The sequence below is a fragment of the Blastomyces dermatitidis genome (genome assembly GCF_000003525.1).
Source record: "Blastomyces dermatitidis ER-3 genomic scaffold supercont1.12, whole genome shotgun sequence".
Lineage (NCBI taxonomy): Eukaryota > Fungi > Ascomycota > Eurotiomycetes > Onygenales > Ajellomycetaceae > Blastomyces > Blastomyces dermatitidis.
In genome coordinates this window covers 846,616-865,333 of record NW_025544785.1, presented here as the reverse complement: position 1 = coordinate 865,333, position 18,718 = coordinate 846,616, and the positions used below count along the sequence as shown (strand labels likewise).

Sequence of the window (18,718 nt, the reverse complement as noted above, 5' to 3'; positions counted from 1 at the left end):
ACACTGTCTAGATAATAATTCAGAAGAGATTTTCTCTGAAGAGTAGAAAAAAATTCACCACATCATTATCAATCAGACAGACAGACTGATGACAGATGCATCTTCAGTGAAGATATGTATGATTTCAATTACAGTGATAAAGCTCACTGATGAATTCAAAAAGTAACTACACTGAGATATTCTTCATGACCTGACATTGAGAAAGGTCTTTCACAAGGCCAGTCAGAAAGAGTGATATCAGTTGTTTACAGTGCAGAACAAGCTATTATTCTTCAAAGAATTGCATCTCTGTATTCTCAAATCACTGATATAAGATATTATCTGTATGTGTCATGACACAGCAGGTCACTCTGGCCTTTATTGAATGAAAAACCTTATTCATCAGTTCTTCTTTCTTTCTCATGTTTGAAAGAGAATTCTAGATCATCTATTATAATATCTCAATTACTAACTAGTCAAATCACTGAATCACTTATCAGAGGGCAAATTACATCTCATCTCACTCTTAAAACAGCTGTTTGAAGTTCTTTTAATTGATTTTATTACAGAATTATCTGTGAGTGACAATCATGACACTATATTGACAGTCACAGACAAATTTTTGAAAGCAGTAATTCTAATTGTAGAACAGAAATGATGAGATACTTCACAATAAGTGAAAGACTTCTATAAGAAGATGATCTGCTGCTGACAGCTCTCACTGATAATTATTTCAGATAGAGACTTCAAATTTACATTGCAATTTTAAAAGTCAGTTCTTTAACTTATGAGAATTAAGATATGAATGATAACTGTCTACAACTCTCACTTAAATAATCAAAGTGAGTGAATCAATCTCACAGTTGAAGTTACATTGTGAACACTTCTTATAGATGAATATGAAGCAAATTAAACTGCTCTGCTTAAATAAGTGAAAAGAGTGTTAAACTCAGTAGCTGCACAGTCAGCAATAATCTCTCTCTTTGAATTACTCACAGGTGTAAAGCCTAGATAACTGTCATTGAACAATGAGAAAGCTCTGCTAGATGTAGCTAAGTTCATCACTGTGTGAGATGTGATACAGTAAGATATTCTTGACTCATATATTCTGATAAAAGCTAGAATGACTGAGTTCTTTGACTAATCTCATTCTTAATCAACTATTCAGATTGATGATTGAGTCTTCTTGAATCTCACTTAAAAAGCTCAAAAGAGCTATATGTTAAAAGAAATATTCAAACACTGGATCAAACCGCTCCACCACGAACTCGCTCGATTTTTCGAATAAGAACCCGCCGATAGATCCATCGAAAAGCCCTCGATCATACGAGCATTTTGACCCCATCGCCGACCGCATACCCCGTGTGGTGGTGGAGTTATCCAGCCAAACGTGAACCGGACGTTGTTCGAAGCTCCTGTGTGGGATTATCCCCCGTTCTCCCCTACCACACCACAACCCCGGGCCAGAGTGCCATACAAATTGTAAGGTGAAGTGACCTAGCCATATACACCAATCTTCTCGATTTTGGAAGACCCCCGACCTGTAGTTGTGGAGATATCCGAGGAGCGACCTCCGCGAAAACCCTGTCCATCTTTGATGTTCCAAAACACCAACGCCAAGTCTCACCCTCGTACCGCCCTTCTCAATCTGGCCCATCCCCGGCAGAAAAATACAAAAAGATACCTCGGCGATAATATCAAGCACATAATCAACAGACTCTTCTGAAGTGCAACCTCCACGGTCCGCCGCCAGTGTATCTAGACTTCAACACCAAGTCTCACCCCTGTACTACCCCTCTCAATCTGGCCCATCCCCAGCAGAACGATACAAAAAGATACCTCGGCAACAGTATTCAATACATAACCAGTGGACAACGAGTCAACAGCACACCAACAACTATAAAATCAGTATACCTCAAGGTCTGACTGAGCCTTTGATCCCTGCACAGTGAGATATATTAAATCTAGTTTTAATATCTCAATATTCAATAGATTCTGCAAGGGATTGAGAACAGCAACACTAGATTTCTATTGAATTTGAGAATTAACTCTATATTGATATAATCATTGACAAAGTCTTCTATTTTGAGATATAAATAACCAGTTTCTCTACATCCCACTGACAATATTTATATTATCATATAGAAACAGACTTATATTCTCTATAATATCAAGACTCTGAAGAGGGAAAGTCTTGATAGAAGGTATACAGTAGTGCATATCTTAGCAGTTTCTATCTCATTCTTCTGCAGCAGTTAATGCAAAAAAAAAAAAAGATCTTAGAAATAGTTTTTTACTTCTCTTGAAAAAGTAAGGTGTTTTTCTCTGGGTTTTACACAATATTCTTACAAAGAATTAAAAACAGAGTTGTTTTCTGTCATAATTTCATATTCTTTTAAGTAAGAATTACTTTTTCAGTGGCTGAAGAGCTTTTATTAATACTTAATTCTTTTTTACACTCTTTATTAACTGATTTGAGTTGCACACTTGTTGTGTGAGGAGAATTGGATGATTTAGAATAAAATTGAATAGTTTTAATCAATTTCTCTGTAAAAAATTGATTTATTTTTTGTCAGTTTTTCTCTCAAAAACTGTCATATCATCTGATTTATTATCAATTGATATCATACTTTTCCTCACTGTATCCCAAGAAAGAGATTGTAAAGATTTTATTGATTTATCTTAAAAATCAATTTTAGTTTATTAGATTCTCTTCAAAAATCTAACCTAGTTACTGAACTAGTGTGAAAAAAATCAGGTGTTTTATACACAAAAGTCTTTTATTCTTCTTTTGAAACAGTCTGACCAACTTTTCAATTGAAAACAGACTTAGAAATATCTCAATTGAAACAGTCTGACCAACTTTTCATTGAGTGAAAACAATGAGTTCAAAAATACACTCAGTTGATGTGGAAAAAGATGCTTTCTCAAATACTATTCCTGAGATTGAAATTCTGAAGAGAAGAAAGAAAGAAGAAATAGAGAAACAACAAGTTCTTGAAATACAGGAACTTGAAAAAGCAAGCAAGATTCTTGGAAAGCAGTGTCTGAGTGAGATGAATGAAGAAGTTCTGTTAATTCTTCATGCTCAGGCCAGACAACTACAGGAGGTGATCAAGTTCAAACTTGGAATCTCAAACACAGTTCAAAAAACCTTGAAAATTCCTAGTACAATCACTGACTCTTCATCTTACTCTTCTTCTTCCTTTCTTCCTACTTCTTCTTCTTCTTTGAATCAGAAGAAAACATATGCTCAAGCAGCTGAATCTGCTGTCTCTAAACCTGCTGTCTCAAAACCTGCTCAAAATCCTGAGAAAACTGAGAAGAATACTGCTCATGCCTCTATTCATAGAAAAGTGGAAAAGAAAATGCAAAAAGAGAAAAACTTTCAAATCTCTAGAAATAGAAGACTCATTCTCAAAGTCTCAAACCAGGACATTCTGCAAAGAAACAAGCTAAACTCAAATCTCATTTTCAGAATCAGAAATGAAATTAATCAGCAGTTCTTTTCTCAGTTGATGACTGATATTGAAGTTCAAAAACCAGTTATAGCTTCAATTGAGTCATCATTCTTTGAAAACTCTATTATTCTGACTACAATGCCTGAATTCAGTGCTGAATTCCTTATTCAGAATGAGAATCTCTGGAAGTCAGCAGTAGAATCATTGCTAAACACAACAATTCTATCTGAAAGAGATGAAAAGTGAGACAAATTCATTCTTCATGATATTCCAGTTGAAATTTTTGACTGTGAAGAAGAAATGCTACTTCTCAAAAATGAATTAGAAGAATACAACTCCATTCAACTGAGAAAGAAGCCTGTATGACTAAATTCAATTGAGTTCAGACAAAGCAGAAGAAATGCCTCTGTTCTAGTATATATAAAAACACTTGAACAGTCAAAGATCTCTGAAGTAAGAGTAGCAGGTTTGAAAATGAGAGTTCATGAATACAAAGACTCAAGAATGAATCTCAAAGCTCAAACACAGTGTTCAAACTGTCAAAGATATGGACACTTTGTAATCTCATGTTTTAGAGACTCAAAATGTGCATTCTGTGCCAGAGATCATAAAACTAGTGAGCATAAATGTGAAACATGCTCAAAAAGAGGTGAAATTTGGCAACATACTCTGCTTAAGTGCTCTAATTGCAAAGAAAAACATGCATCTAGCTCAAAAGAATGTATGTTTGCTTCTAGAACTCAAAAGAACTGGAGAAAAGATGAAGCTCAAAGTCAATCTAGAACTGAAGAGAAGAGTCAAGCCAGTAAACTCACAACTGCAAGCTCAAAAAGAAGAAACTCTCAATTATCTAAGTCTTCAAACTTCAATTCTCCAGCAAAATGTAAACAGAATTTGAATCCTCAAACTCCTGTTAAGATTAGAGAATTGAGAAATGACTCTGGTGATAAACTAGATATAATGCAAGCAGTTGAGATTCCTACTTTTCAGAACAGTTATAATCTACTATCTGATGATAGTGATTAGATTCTTCTCTACTCTCTTTTAGTATGAATATACAACAAAAACAACAAAAAAAGTTTAAAAACTCTTCAAAAATCACATTTATTCAAAATAATGTGGATAGAAACTCAAATTGCATTTATTCTTGTCTTCAAATTGCATTTGAATAAAAAGTTGATTTTGTACTGCTTCAGGAGCCGAATTTTGATGCTGAGCAAAAATATGTCATTTCTCATTCAAGCTACTACTGCTTTTTACCTCAAAAGTCTGAGATAAAGTCAAGAGTAGTGATCTATGGAAGAAAGAGATCAAGATATCAATTTAATCTAAGATTTGATATCATGTCTGACCCTGATATTCTGGTGGGTGATATTATAGATAAAGAAAATGAGTTTGATACTATACAGCTCATAAATATCTATAATGAAAAGTCATTGAAGGAAAATAACAATACCTGGACAATTGATAGAGGATTTCTGAACATAACTCCATCAAGAAACTCTATAATTGCAGGAGATTTCAATGCACATCATCCCTGATGGAATTCAGAATGCAAGAGAGCAGTGAGAGCTGATAATCTGATTGAATGAACCTTTGAGCATTCAATAGATTTGGTTAATAAGTCTGATCAACAAACATTCTTTAGAAAAGGCATGAAACAGAAGTCTATTATAGATCTAACATTCATGTCACAAAATCTAATGAAAAGAAGACTTGTAAACTGGTTTATTGATTCAAATGAGACATCAGAATCAGGTCATGAGATTATTTAATTTGATATTGAACTGAGTGAAAAACAAATGAGTGAAAATCCTCTTCTCTCTAATCAGTATAACTTTGAAAAAGCTGATTGAAAAGCAGTTGAAGAAAGCATAAAACTGTTAAAATCTGAAAGACAGAATGAGCTATATTGGAATTCTGGTCAAGATATCTCAAATGAAATGCTTGAGAATAGAGTGAAGCTTATTACATCTATCATTCTAATAAGTGTTAGAGATAATATTCTAAAAAGAAAATCTTCTGAGTATTCAAAACCTTGATGGAATGAGAATATCTCATCTAAAAGAAAAGAATTAGCTACTGCTAGAAGAGATTGAAAGAATGATGTAATATCTAATGAAGAGTTCAAAACTGTCAGAAATGAATATTTTTCAGATATTAAAAGAGCTAAAACAGACTGCTGGAATAAATTTCTTGAAGAAGCATAAGAGAAGGAAGTTTTTAAAGCTTTTAACTATACTAAAACAAGAAGTGTAGCAAAACTTCCAGCTCTAGAATATGAGTTTCAGAATGAATCATATACAGCAAACTCTTTTGAGGAAAAATGTCAAGCTTTCATGAGAATTCTCTTTCAGAACTCATCAGATTCAGATTCAGATTCAGAGGAAGAGAATATATCACTTCTCAACTACATTGATGAAAATGACTGAGAATGGCCTGATCTTACACAAGATGAATTAGAGTCAGCTATCTTCTCAAGTTCTGTTAAAACTGCTGCAGGTCCTGATTCAATTAATCACTTGATTATTCAAAATACATATTCCTACTTAAAGAATGAATATTTTGAGCTCTTTTTCAATCTCTTGAAAAATGGATATCATTCTGAATGCTGGAGAGAAGCCACTGGAGTGATTCTTGCAAAACCTAATAGAAAAACTTCAATTCCTAAGTCATATAGAGTAATATCTCTATTGAACTGTTTAGAAAAGGTTTTAGAAAAGATAATAGCTACTCAACTATCTTTTATAAGCTCTATAGATGATTCTCTTTTATTCAGTGAACAAATGGGAGGTAGAAAACAGTGTTCTGCAATTGACACTGTTCTCTCAGTTGTTCATGATATTCAAATAGCAAAGCATGAGGGTCTGGTCTCAACTGCAGTTTTTATTGATATAAAAGGAGCGTTTGATCATGTTTCAAAGTCAAAGTTAATTCAGACATTGAAGATATTAAAACTGCCACTTTCCCTAATAAAATGGGTTAACTGTTTCATGTCTAAAAGAATTATACAACTCTTCTTTGATGGAATGAAACAAGACAAGACTGAGATAAAAATAGGAGTATCACAGGGGTCTCCAATCTCACTCATTTTATTTGCAATATACACTGCATATCTATTCAAAAATAGAAATATGAGAATAGTGTGATCTCCGAGTTATGTGGATGATATTGATCTTGTCTACAGCTCAAAAACTATCAAAGAGAATTTGAAAGTAATTGAAGAAGCTGCAAAGGAAATCTTTGTTAGAGCAGATATCAATCAAATTCAATTTGATATGGATAAAACTGAGTTAATTCATTTCTTTCCTAGATTCAATGAGAAAGAACTATCTCTAACTCTTTTAAATAGAGAGATTAAACCCAGTGTAAATGTCAAATGGTTAGGAGTATGGTTAAACTCCAAGTTGAATTTTAAATATCACATTCAACAAAGAACTGTCAAGGCAGAAAGACTATTAAACAACATAATCAGACTATCAAATACAGAGAGGGGTCTATCCTTCCAGGCTATGAGACAGTTATATATAGCCTGTATTACATCAGTAGCTGATTATGAAGTTCAAGTTTGGTGAAATAATCAAGGGAATTTCACTGAACTCTTTCAAAGTCTGCAAAACAGAGCCTTGAGAAGAATTCTGGGAGCATTTAAATCATCTCCTATTAAAGCAATGGAAATTGAAGCTTCAATTCCTTCTCCTACTATTAGATTTGAAAAGGCCTGTATGAACTATGCTCTGAGAGTTGTAAAGATGAGCTCAAATCATATAATCAGAGAAAGAGTCTCTTCTTCATTTCCATCAATTAACTCTGGAAATGAACTGGATTGGAATAGATTTCTTGATTGAAATGAAAATAATTCTTCAAAGAAAATGCCTTCTCAACTGTACAGACTATGCTCTCTGATTAAAAATCAATTTTCTTCTTTAAATGTTGAAAAAGTTGATCATGAGAAGTTATCTCCCTGGAGAAAAAAGCTTGAATCTCTTATAGACTTACAAATAAGTGAACTATCAAAAGAGAAAGAATATGAACAGCATTTGAAGAGAATTTCTACAATCAATATAAAAGACTCTATTCTGATTTATTCAGATGACTCAAAAAATGAGAACTTGAATAGATTGAGCACAGGCATTGCTTATACTGAAGATAATATTAATTTTATCTCAGATTTCTGGAATCTAGGCTCTGAATGTGAAGTCTTTGATGCTGAACTATTTGCAATAGTGAAAGCTTTCAAACTCATTGAAATAAAATCTCATAAAAGAGGAAATTGTTTGAAAGAGGCATGGATATTCTCTGATAGTCAAGCTGCTTTAAAAAGACTTAGAAATAGTCAGATTCATAATGGTCAAATGAATCTTGAACTGATCTTAAACTCTGTTTTAAAAATTCAAGAGAGAAGAATATCAAAGCTGAGAATTCATCTGCACTGAGTTCCTGCTCATATGAATATTCATGACAATGAATTGGCTGATTCAGCTGCAAAAAAGGGTGCAGAATTAAGCAGATCTATTCAAAAAATTGTGTCCTGGTCTTTTATAAAGAGAAAAATAAAAGAATCTTGTTTAGACAAGTGGAATGAAAGCTGGCAGAAACAAAAGAAGAGTATACATTATTCAAGATTTGAAACAAAACCCAAGTGGAAATCTTGTTCAATTAAATGTAAAAAGAAAATATTCTCATCTATAATACAGCTGAAACTAGGACATGGCTATTTCAAATCTTATATACAAAGATTTGATGATAGATTTGACTCAATAGAATGCTCATTCTACAATACAAATGAGAATCCTGAGCATATTATAATGCACTGTGCATTATACAATAGTCTCAGAGCCAGATTGAAAGAGAAGTATGATCTAAATCAATTAAATATGAGATTCTTATTCTCAACTGAGACAGGAATTAAATACTTAATAGACTTTCTATCAGAAACTCAAGCAGCTACAAGAAAATGGCTAAATTCAGAATTATCTGAATATGAAGAGGAGGAAATCAATCAGATATAGTCTGTTAAAACAGCTATACACTCTCTTTTAAGAATTTGTTTTGTTATAGTCTCTCTTTACTTTTTCTTTTTCTGTATCTTTTCCTTTCAATTTCTTTCTATCTATCTATTTAATGTGTCTATCTTTGAGACTGTGTTCTTTCTCTCTTTTCTTTTGTCATGATATTGTCAAATGGTTTCAAAGTATTAAAAGATGTTAAAACACTGCAATTTGTAAACAGTTTTTGTATTCTGGGCTGGAATTTTCTGATTTTGCATATCTGAAATTGATGAATGTACAATAGTTAACTTTACAGACATAGAAAAAACCCTGAGAACTAAGGTTCTCAGGTAGATGTCATAGTCTCTGACTGCATACATCTATAATTGAAGAATAATAATAATAATAATAAAGAAATATTCAAGCTATCACTCTTACAGATAGACTCATTTCATATTCTTCAGAAGATATCAGATGCTGTATTTCAATTGAAACTGTTAGTCAGTTAATAAATGCACTCAGTAATCTTCATTATTCATCTAAAAAAGACTGTGTTAACAGAAGCAGATATGAAGCACTCATCATCAGAATCAGTACTTATTAATGATCAGTTGTAATTTGAAGTTGAAAATATCATAAGAAAGTACACAGAGAACAGCAAGACTTATCTTCAGATTAAGTGAAAGAGATATGAAGACCTGATCTGAGAGTCTCTTGAAGTTATTATATAAGACACTCTGCATCTGATCAAGATCTTCATAACTAAGAAGTCTCATAGTCAGCTGAGTAAATGATAGAAAGAAAAGTAAAATAGAGACAGAGTAAAAGAAAGAAAGAAAATGTATTACAATCTAATTTTAGCTATCAAATGAGAAGATAAAAAAAACAAGAAAATTACTATCTTTCACTCTTTTCATCATTTCATTCTGTCTCTTCTTATCAATTATCTTCAAGCTCTTTCTGCAGCTTAATCTCCTGCTTAGTAAGATATATATCTCAAAATGCAACATTCACTGAGAACTTCTTATTCACAAGATCACTGAAATACACCTCACTGAGCAACTTAAAGAAATAATTATTAGTCACAGTATTCTCTGCAGCTGAAATCACATTGATGAACTCAGCTATCTTGTTCAGTTTCTTTCACACAGTCTGAACAGTGTTTAGATTATACTTATCAAGATTAGACAGCTGTCTCAGCATCTTTAAATCTTGAGCTCTACAATCAACTATACAGTCTTCAGAAGACAGAATCAACAACTGTTGTATATCACTTATCTTAGTCTCATTGATAATCTTAGCAGGGATCAAATAACTTGTCTTCATCTCACTGCTTATCTTCACAGGTGTCAAGATGTCTCACTCACTGATTTAAACATGTTTTAAGAGTTTTAGTGCAATCAGACTCAATGTCTTATACTTGAAAGATATAGATGTTCTCTTCATTGAAACTATAGTTAAATTGTTCTTCTTCTTTATATCACTGATCTCAACAATATCATCAATATTCATCTTCTCAGCTGCAGTCTTTTCAAATTCAGATACACTCTCTTCAAACAGTAAGTTATCTGTGTTTTATCTGAGTTTATACTGACTACAGTGATTTAAAGAGCAGTAAGATCTCTTATTTTCTCACTGATAGTTAATACAAGTATTATACTCTTACTGCATCTGTTTGTCATCTGCAGAGATAATCATATATTTCTTGAATCACTTCTGACTCTTCACATAATACTGATATAATATAGAAGCTATTTCTCTGCAGATCTGCAGAATAATAATATTCTGATTAGTGAAATTCTTAGAATTGATGATCTGTGAAGTGATTAGTTCATTATTATTCATTTATCAGTACAACTTTCACTTGACAGATAACTATCTCAAATCTTTAATTAATCACTGACTGAATAAAACAAAAAATTCATAATTAATAAATGACATCTTCTCACTACATCTTACAAGTCTTTCAATGATTGATACAGCATCTGCAAGCCTCTTCACAGTCAGATTCTGCATGATTGACACACTCAGGCAAGTGAGCTTGTCATTCTATCAGAAGTACAAGTTGATCTTGTCATTATAATACAGATATCTCATATATACTGTGTCATATAATCAAGATATCTGATCATTCTTGATATTCTTCTTTCACTCTGACTTTCTCAAAACATTGTCATTCAGAGTTTCATGCTGCTTTTAACTAGCTCTTTAATACTTCTTATTCTCTTTCATTGATGACAGTTCTTCAGCATCTGTATCTGTCTGTTCAGCTCTCACTTTCAGTTCTACTTATAACTCTTCATTATCAGTTACTTTTACAGCAGTCTTCTAACTCTCTCTTCTCTTATTCATCTTAATATCTTCTTTCAAAAACTGATGTGTGAACAGTCATGACTTTTTCAAATAAGTAAATGATGTTATAAGCTTTTATATCACAGTCTTAGACTCTTCTTGACTCTTTAAGCTTCTATTATACAATTCATCTGTTGACTCTTCTGCAGTGATACTATACAGTCTAACTGAGTAATGATGAGATATTACTGTCTTTTTCTTATCTTAGTCTTTGATCACTTTATATGTGAAAAGATAAGTTAATAGTATTGAAAGCTCATCTATTCAGAATTCTAACTCTTTATCTTTATTATTTTCTTTCATCTCATTCTCATCTGTCTTCTCTTCACTAATCTTCTCATCTGTCTTCTCTTCTCTATCACTTATATGAAGAAGAGCATCATGCTTCTTCTGACTTAATAACTGAAATAATTTCTCTAAGATCAAGATCTTTTTCATCATACTCACTGCACTCATCTTTGTAACTGTTGACTTCTTCTTAAGACTCATCATTTTCATGATCTAATCTTCTATATATTGTGATTTTTGCTAATTCTGCTATGTTAAATTCTAGTAAGATGTATGAGAAATAAAAGAAGAATAAGAAGAAAGTGATTATAATATATATATTAATGCAATTATTCATCTACACTAATCTCTATCACTCACAGAATCTTTTCTCTGTCACAATGAAACTTTCACTCTTATCTATCTTATCAAAGAACTCTTTCTTATTCAAGCTTCTTATAATTTCTTTACAATTTCTTTCTTTTCTTACAGCTGTTTTTAGATTAAAGAACTTCTATCTCTTTCTTATCATTTCTTTTCAAGTTATTCTTACATCTTTCACTCTTTGTAGAGATAAATAATTCTTACATCTGATCACTCTTTGTATGAATAAGTAATTCTATCACTCAGTCTTCTCTTTTTTATAATATCTGCAGTATATATAAACAGACTAGTACTTCTGAACAATACTCATCTCTTTGAGCCTAGCACCTGTGATACTCATTATCTTTTTTCAATGTCATTTTCTCTTCTCTGTGAATGCATTCTTTCAGATAGAGAGACTGTGACATGCTTTCATTCTCTATTTAAGTCAATTCTCTATTCAGCTCTAGCTTCTGCTTCATTTCTTACTGTTTTCTGAAGCTTCTGCTACTATCTTCTCTCTCTGTTCTTTTCTTCATATGTGATCACTTCTTCTATGAGAGCTTTCACTTCTTCTCTACAGAGCCTTCATTCTTTTCTTCATATATGATCACTTCTTCTATGAGAGTGTCTGCTTCTTCTCTACAGAGTCTCTGTTCTTCTCTTCATAGATGATTGCTTCTTCTACAAGAGTTAATCTCTATAAAACAATCACTGTATATATAAGAGCGTACGCCCATCTCCCATCTTTAGAAGAATAAGACAAGTTTTACTCTTATATCTGACTCTACGTAGCGGCGTACGCTACAAATACTGATAGAATAAGATGATTTTAACTCCTGATGAGCATATTGAATGAAGCAGTAGTTCAAATAGATTATATTGACAAGGAATCCCGAATTGGCAGTGATTTTGTGCAAAACAGGTCTCATAACCTGTGGAAGGTGTAAAGCTTGTGTGATTGAAAGGTTGCTAGCTTTGTGAGAAGTTATTATTGACCCTTACAGCCGTTGCGGTTAGCGATCCCACTAGATCACGTGACTCATCACTATATTATGTTCTTGTAGATAGATATCAATACAACCTTCAACTATTCTACAGGTTATAGTCCGGATAATACATTTTCTTTTTAGAACATTGCATTAACATTTTTAACATGAATAGTTCATCTTTTTTGAAAAGACTCTTACTCTTTATTAGAGATATTTCATTTTCTCTGAATCTGTCAGTCAGCGAATTCATATACTTTATATTTTTGAGAAAGTATGTTCTTCATTGTGAAGAATATCACTTTTTATTTTTTTTTTACTTTTTACACATCTAGAAGAAGCAGAGTCATCTTGATATAAGTGATATGTCTATTACTTCAGAGTTCAGCTCAAGGCTCAGAATCACACACTTCACTAGATGACTCATTGATAGAATGATCACTCATTATAAGAAAGCTTCTGACTTGTAAGATGAGACTGAGGTCAGTTTTCATCAGAGTATGAAATTTGATGATGAGACAACAGAGAAACTTCAGAACAAAGAAAAGCAGAGTCAACATCAACATTCATCTGCAGAATCTGTTCATTTCAACCCTTCAAATCCTTCACTGTCTTCCACCTCTGAAATGCTGACTTTTAATGATGATCTGAATCAACCTATCTACTGCACCGCAGGCAATCTTATGAATCTCATGCAGATGATGCTACAGAATCAGATGACTGTGACTGAAATCACTCAACACCTCACTACATCTGTCCCTGCACAAAGAGACACTATGAGAAATGAGTTATGAAAATACTAGAAGGAAGTCAAATATGCACTAGACATCAAATCAGTGACCACATTTGATGACTCTAATTATGATGCCTGGCATGTTAGTATGTTGACTGATGCAGAAGTTATTGATGAAACTGACATTCTATTGAGAACTCAACAAGAATTCTCTTTTATACATCATATCAACTCTGAGAAGTGAAGAATCTGTTCCAAGTCTCTATATAGACATATGCTATTGAGTCTTGTTGAAAATGTTTGAATCACTATTAAAACCTTGAAAGCTGACAATGCTGCAGCTCTGTGAGACAAGATTAACATTGAATATGCAATATCACTGACAGAAGAACAAGTTAATGTCTTCAAGAAATTGACAAAATTACAAGTCAAGAAGAATGATTATCTTACTTTTCAGAGACATTTCTGCTATCTTATTACCTGCTATAAGAAGCTCTGTCAGAGCACTGAGAATGTATATTATAATCTTTTCCTTAACAATCTACAAGATTATCAAAGACTGTTTGTCAAGACATGTTTGAATGAGTTTTTCTCCACTGGTCAGGGACTCATTATCAACATTGATTGATGATTTGATGAAGCAACTGATCAATCATACATTCAAGAAGATTATCACTGAGTGAAAAAAGCAGTCTCAGGCTGATTCTGTGACTGTGAAAAAGAATAAGAACAAAGATAAGAACAAAGATGAGAATAAAAGTGCATCTGTATAGAAGTGCACTCACTGCAGAAGATATGAACATACTGTTAACAGGTGTTTCATCTTACACTCTGATAAAAAGAAAAAGAAGGATGACAAGAAGAATGATAAGAAGAAAGAGAAGAAGAATGACTTGATAAGTTCTCAATCAGCAGTAAATGCAGTAATTATGAAGATTGAGTTCTACTTCTCTTTCACAGTCACTGGAAAATCATTCTCTAGATCTTGGTATTTGAACACATGTGCAAGCCTGAATATGATGAGTGAGCTTCATTCTTTCTCAAACATCAAACCTTTTAATGATAACATCTCTGTCAATTCTGCCACTGAGAGAACTGAGTTTGTCAAGAAGATTGAAACTGTCATCTTGAAGATTGAGAATGATGATATTAACTTGCAGAATGTTCACTATATTTCTAATATTACAGTTAACCTGCTCTCATTTATGAAGCTTGAAGATCAGAGATTCTGATTTACATTGTCTTTCACTATTCTCTCATTTTTCATTTACAGAGTTCTGAATGGTGTTATTTTTCATGCAGTTCAGATCGCTCAGAACAACATATATAAGGTCAATGAATAAGAGTTCAATGAGAATCTCAATCATCTGAACAGAGCAGTCAAGTATATTGTGATGATGCTTCATGAGTATGATTTTGATTGAAAAGTTGATCTTTCTGTGACTGCTGTCACTACTGTTAATAATGTCGATTCTGTGGATGCGAGAACACAGGCATCAAAGATATCAAAGACTCTTTTGAATTGACATTACAATCTCAGTCACATTCATGCTGATGCTATAATTGCTATGATCAAGAATTTTCATACTGAAGTCATAATTAAGAGTTCTAAGACTAAGTTCTTTTGCAAGAAATGTGTCAAGACTGATATGACACAAGATTATTTGAAAACACTGATGCCTAGATCTATTCAATTCATTGAGAAGATTCATATTGACCTTGCAGATGATGAATGTATATTGAAAGACCTCTCTGATCATCTCTTAGAGTTCTGTCAGAGAATCAAATACTGAATGCTCATCATCTGTGATGCAACTCACTACTGTTGAGTATATTTTTTAAAGTTCAAGAATGAAGCTGTTCAATACTTTGAGTTGTGGCTCAGATTCATGAATAATCTCAGATATACAGTCCCTGCTTTTCTACAGACTGATATTGATGATGTTTTTCAATTCACATGTATGCACACAGTTATGAATTCATATGATATTAAATAAGAATTAACAGCATCACATTCATCATACCAGGATGATGTTTCTGAATGTGAGATTCATACTATCATGAGATGAGTTAGAGCTGCTCTTTTGAAAGGAAATCTCTCTAAGAAGTTCTGAGCAGATATTCTAGAGACAGTGATTACAATAATTAATAATACTCTCATATCTACAGTTCTATACAACTTGAAATTTTGATCCTCTACTGCAGAGACCTCTGTAATTCCAAGTCTATATAAGATTTCTTGATATGCACTTATGAATACTCTGCTGAATGTAAGGCATTTTTACTGATTAAGTGCAGAGGTTTTTATTCACTTGTATGAATCTCAGCAGTCTGTGAATAAGCTCTCTTCACATGCTGATTTCTATTGTATCATTGAATTCAGTGGTACATTGATATATTGTCTATGACATTCTGAATCTGACAAGATTATTATCAGTAGTGATGTGAGATTTCTGATCACTGAAAAACTGGTTGTTATATCTGTGAAACTTATTAATTATATTGTTGAACTGAAACCTGATATTTATCTGATTAATGATGAAGATGCTTCTGATATTGATAATCTGAATTTCACATAATTGCAGCCTGCAAAATCACTGACTACTTACACTTCAAGCTCTGTTACAGATAATCTCTCAAAGTTCTACAAGAATGCTGCATCACAGTCAGAGAGAGTAGAAGATTATTGAAAAAAGTTCATGCAACATGAGATTACTGACCTGAAGAGACATAATACATGAAGTTTGATCTCTAGATCTGACATTTCAAGGAATGAACTGATTACTTCAGACTATTGAGTGTTTCTTGAGAAAGATAGACCTGCAGACCTGAATGTCAATTCTGATGATATTCTTAGAAAATTGCATTGAGTGATTTATGATAACTGACTTAAGAAGAGTTCTAGAGAAGAGATCTATACTTCTATCATCACTGATACTGTCAATTGTATTCTCTTTGCAATAGCAGCACTACATGATTGAATACTCTGTTAAGTGAATATAGTGATGATATATCTTTATAAGTGTCTCACTAAGAAGATCTATATAAGATAACTCACTTAATTTGAGACAGATTCACTGAAAACACTTGTCTGCATGATTGAGAATAGTTTATACAGTCTAAACTCTGCAGTGAAGATCTGATATAATTACTTAACAGCTCTGTTAAGTGATCTTGAATTTACAGTCAGTGCTTATGATTCAGCACTCTGATATCATACATTCAGATATCATCTCTATATAATAATCTATATTAACAATCTCAACATCATATCTGAAGCTTCTGAGAATGCTGATTAGCTAGTAAGTATACTCAGTGAGAAATTGAAAGTCAAGAATCTACATCAGTTAATTAAGTATTTGAGTATAAAGATCAATTGTTTGAACAAGAGAATTGATTTGATATATTGTTAATATATTAAATGCCTTATTAAAGATTTCTATCTTGATGATATAGCTGTTATCAGAATATCAATGAAGAATGAATTTTATATTAATAATTTCTCTATATCTGAGAAAGAGACTGATTTCACAATTCAGTGATATTAACATGATGTGAATTGCTTATAATATCTCACAGTCAAAACACATTCTGATATTACTCACACTGTCTCACTACTCACTTAATGAAATGTTAATTCAATATCTCAATGTTGAAAGGCTCTATTACATGTTATACATTATTTAAAAGAGATCATGAATCTGGGCATTTTCTACAGACATGATCTGTATGAGAAATTCATTTCTATCAATCTTTTTATTATTCCTGATTTCTCTGATGATTTCTATCTACTCTTTGACTACTCAGATTCTGATTGAGCCGGCCTCTTAAATAATGATAGAAAATCAACATTCAGCTATGTTTTTAAGCTCATAGATAGCCTGATTTCATAGTATTCAGTAAAGCAATCTTGTATATCTCTAAGTTTCAATAAGACTGAATATGTGACTCTTAGTGAGGCAGTCTGCAAGGCAACATGAATTCAGAATCTCATGATTGAGCTCAGCTTCATTATCATATCTCTGATACAGATTCTCACTGATAATAAGAGTGTCATTGTAACATGGCGGAACTGAAGTGATGACTAGTCAGTAGCAACATGTAGAGAAAGTTGTTTGAGAAGCTGTATGAGTGAGCTTGACTATCTTGCTTGAATAGTGAGCTCATAGACTACAGGGTTGTTGTGAGAATATCACAGATATGATACTTAGTATACTAAGAAGATTGTATGAGACATGCAGTAACTCTTATATATATTTCAGTAGAAGTAAAATGAATCACTGACTTCTTTCATGAGAAGCCAGCATCTAGCTATTCTATATAGATAATGAGAGAATATCTTCTTTCATTTCTTGAGTGAGAATAGCTGAAGTAATATCTCAGCAGTGTCTTACTATCAAGAAAAAGTAATCTGCTAATCTTGTATAGAAGTGAGGTTCTTATATTTATCAATCAGATCTTTCTATGATATATCTGAATGATATTATAGAGTGATTGAAAATCAGTTCAGATGAGATGAAATCATCTGCATGAAAGTAATGAGCTGTGTAAAATCATAACAGAGTCTTAGCATGGTCAGAAGTGTGACAATACTCTCTCTCTTAAGAGTATAGTCTCTATATTCTCAAGATTACTGAATTAGAAATTATCTTTGTTGTATAGCAACAGTTATCAACTGATTGACAGCATATGTACTATGTGTGATATAAAGATGAGTTTTTCTACTGACTGTATAGATCTTTCTTTTCTCATCTTCATTCAAATCAAACACATGATAAGTGAGTTTCTTATATATCAATTTAAAATGTGAAAAAACATAGTTAACAAGTGACTTACAGATCTCTCAATATATTCTGTTCTACATATGAAATTCCCTGCAAAAGTGATGTGTTTTAGAGACAAAGTTAACAGTAGTGACAGGATTTTTTTGAAAGATCTCTTTCTCTCATAATACATTTTTCTTCCCCCCTCCTCATCTATAATAGTGAGTGTATGAGAGTATCATTCTTAAAGAACAGTAGAGAGCTTATTCTGATATTTTCTAGTGAATAACAAACATCTTCATGGTGCAGCAGCAGCCTTCATGACTGTCAAGAAAGCCAGGTTAAAGGCAGTGATGTCAATGAGCTGCAGGAGCATTACTTTCATCATCACATCTTCTCCTGCTTCTCTTACAGCTGTGATGAAAGTTGCTGTGCCCTGCAGTGAAGTGTCATCTCTTCTGCTGACTGGTGTGTCTGTGTCTGGTTCATCTCTCACCCTCTCTGCCACCGTTGCAACACTGCCCTCTCTCTCAGTCAATACAGTGACATATGACCCCATGTGGTCATTCAGAGAGAAACTCAGGGAGAGCTTGATTCTGAGAACAGTGACTCTGAGAAGCTCAATTCATAGTTCCCCTCTCACAGCATATCTGAGCTCTGCTCAGAATACTGCTGAGTTGAGTCTGCAGAGTTCTATGATTTCTTTATCTTCTCTCTGTGAGAAGGCTCTGATGCAGTCTCTGACTGACACTGCTACTTATCTGTGCTGTGCTAAGCAGCTGAAGAAGAGAGAGATTTTATATATCTGCTTCTTCTCTCA

At 32.9% G+C, this 18,718-nt stretch overlaps 4 protein-coding genes across 4 annotated transcripts; 2 read left to right on the top strand and 2 right to left on the bottom strand.

Annotated features, from left to right (window-relative positions):
- Positions 1 to 1,201: 1,201 nt before the first annotated feature.
- BDCG_17856 (uncharacterized protein) lies at positions 1,202 to 1,636 on the bottom strand (the record flags this gene model as incomplete). The annotated part of the gene is made up of 1 exon (XM_045426902.1): positions 1,202 to 1,636. The coding sequence occupies one exon, from the start codon at positions 1,634 to 1,636 to the stop codon at positions 1,202 to 1,204; it is 435 nt and encodes a 144-aa protein (XP_045282684.1).
- Positions 1,637 to 2,771: 1,135 nt separating this feature from the next.
- On the top strand, positions 2,772 to 3,686 carry BDCG_17855 (uncharacterized protein; the record flags this gene model as incomplete). Its single annotated transcript, XM_045426901.1, has 1 exon — positions 2,772 to 3,686. Exon 1 carries the CDS (start codon positions 2,862 to 2,864, stop codon positions 3,684 to 3,686), a length of 825 nt encoding a protein of 274 aa, XP_045282683.1. The 5' UTR covers positions 2,772 to 2,861.
- A 9,216-nt stretch (positions 3,687 to 12,902) lies between these two features.
- Positions 12,903 to 13,196, top strand: BDCG_17854 (uncharacterized protein; the record flags this gene model as incomplete). The annotated part of the gene is made up of 1 exon (XM_045426900.1): positions 12,903 to 13,196. The coding sequence occupies one exon, from the start codon at positions 12,903 to 12,905 to the stop codon at positions 13,194 to 13,196; it is 294 nt and encodes a 97-aa protein (XP_045282682.1).
- A 5,000-nt stretch (positions 13,197 to 18,196) lies between these two features.
- BDCG_17853 (uncharacterized protein) lies at positions 18,197 to 18,457 on the bottom strand (the record flags this gene model as incomplete). Its single annotated transcript, XM_045426899.1, has 1 exon — positions 18,197 to 18,457. One exon carries the CDS (start codon positions 18,455 to 18,457, stop codon positions 18,197 to 18,199), a length of 261 nt encoding a protein of 86 aa, XP_045282681.1.
- Positions 18,458 to 18,718: the final 261 nt, after the last annotated feature.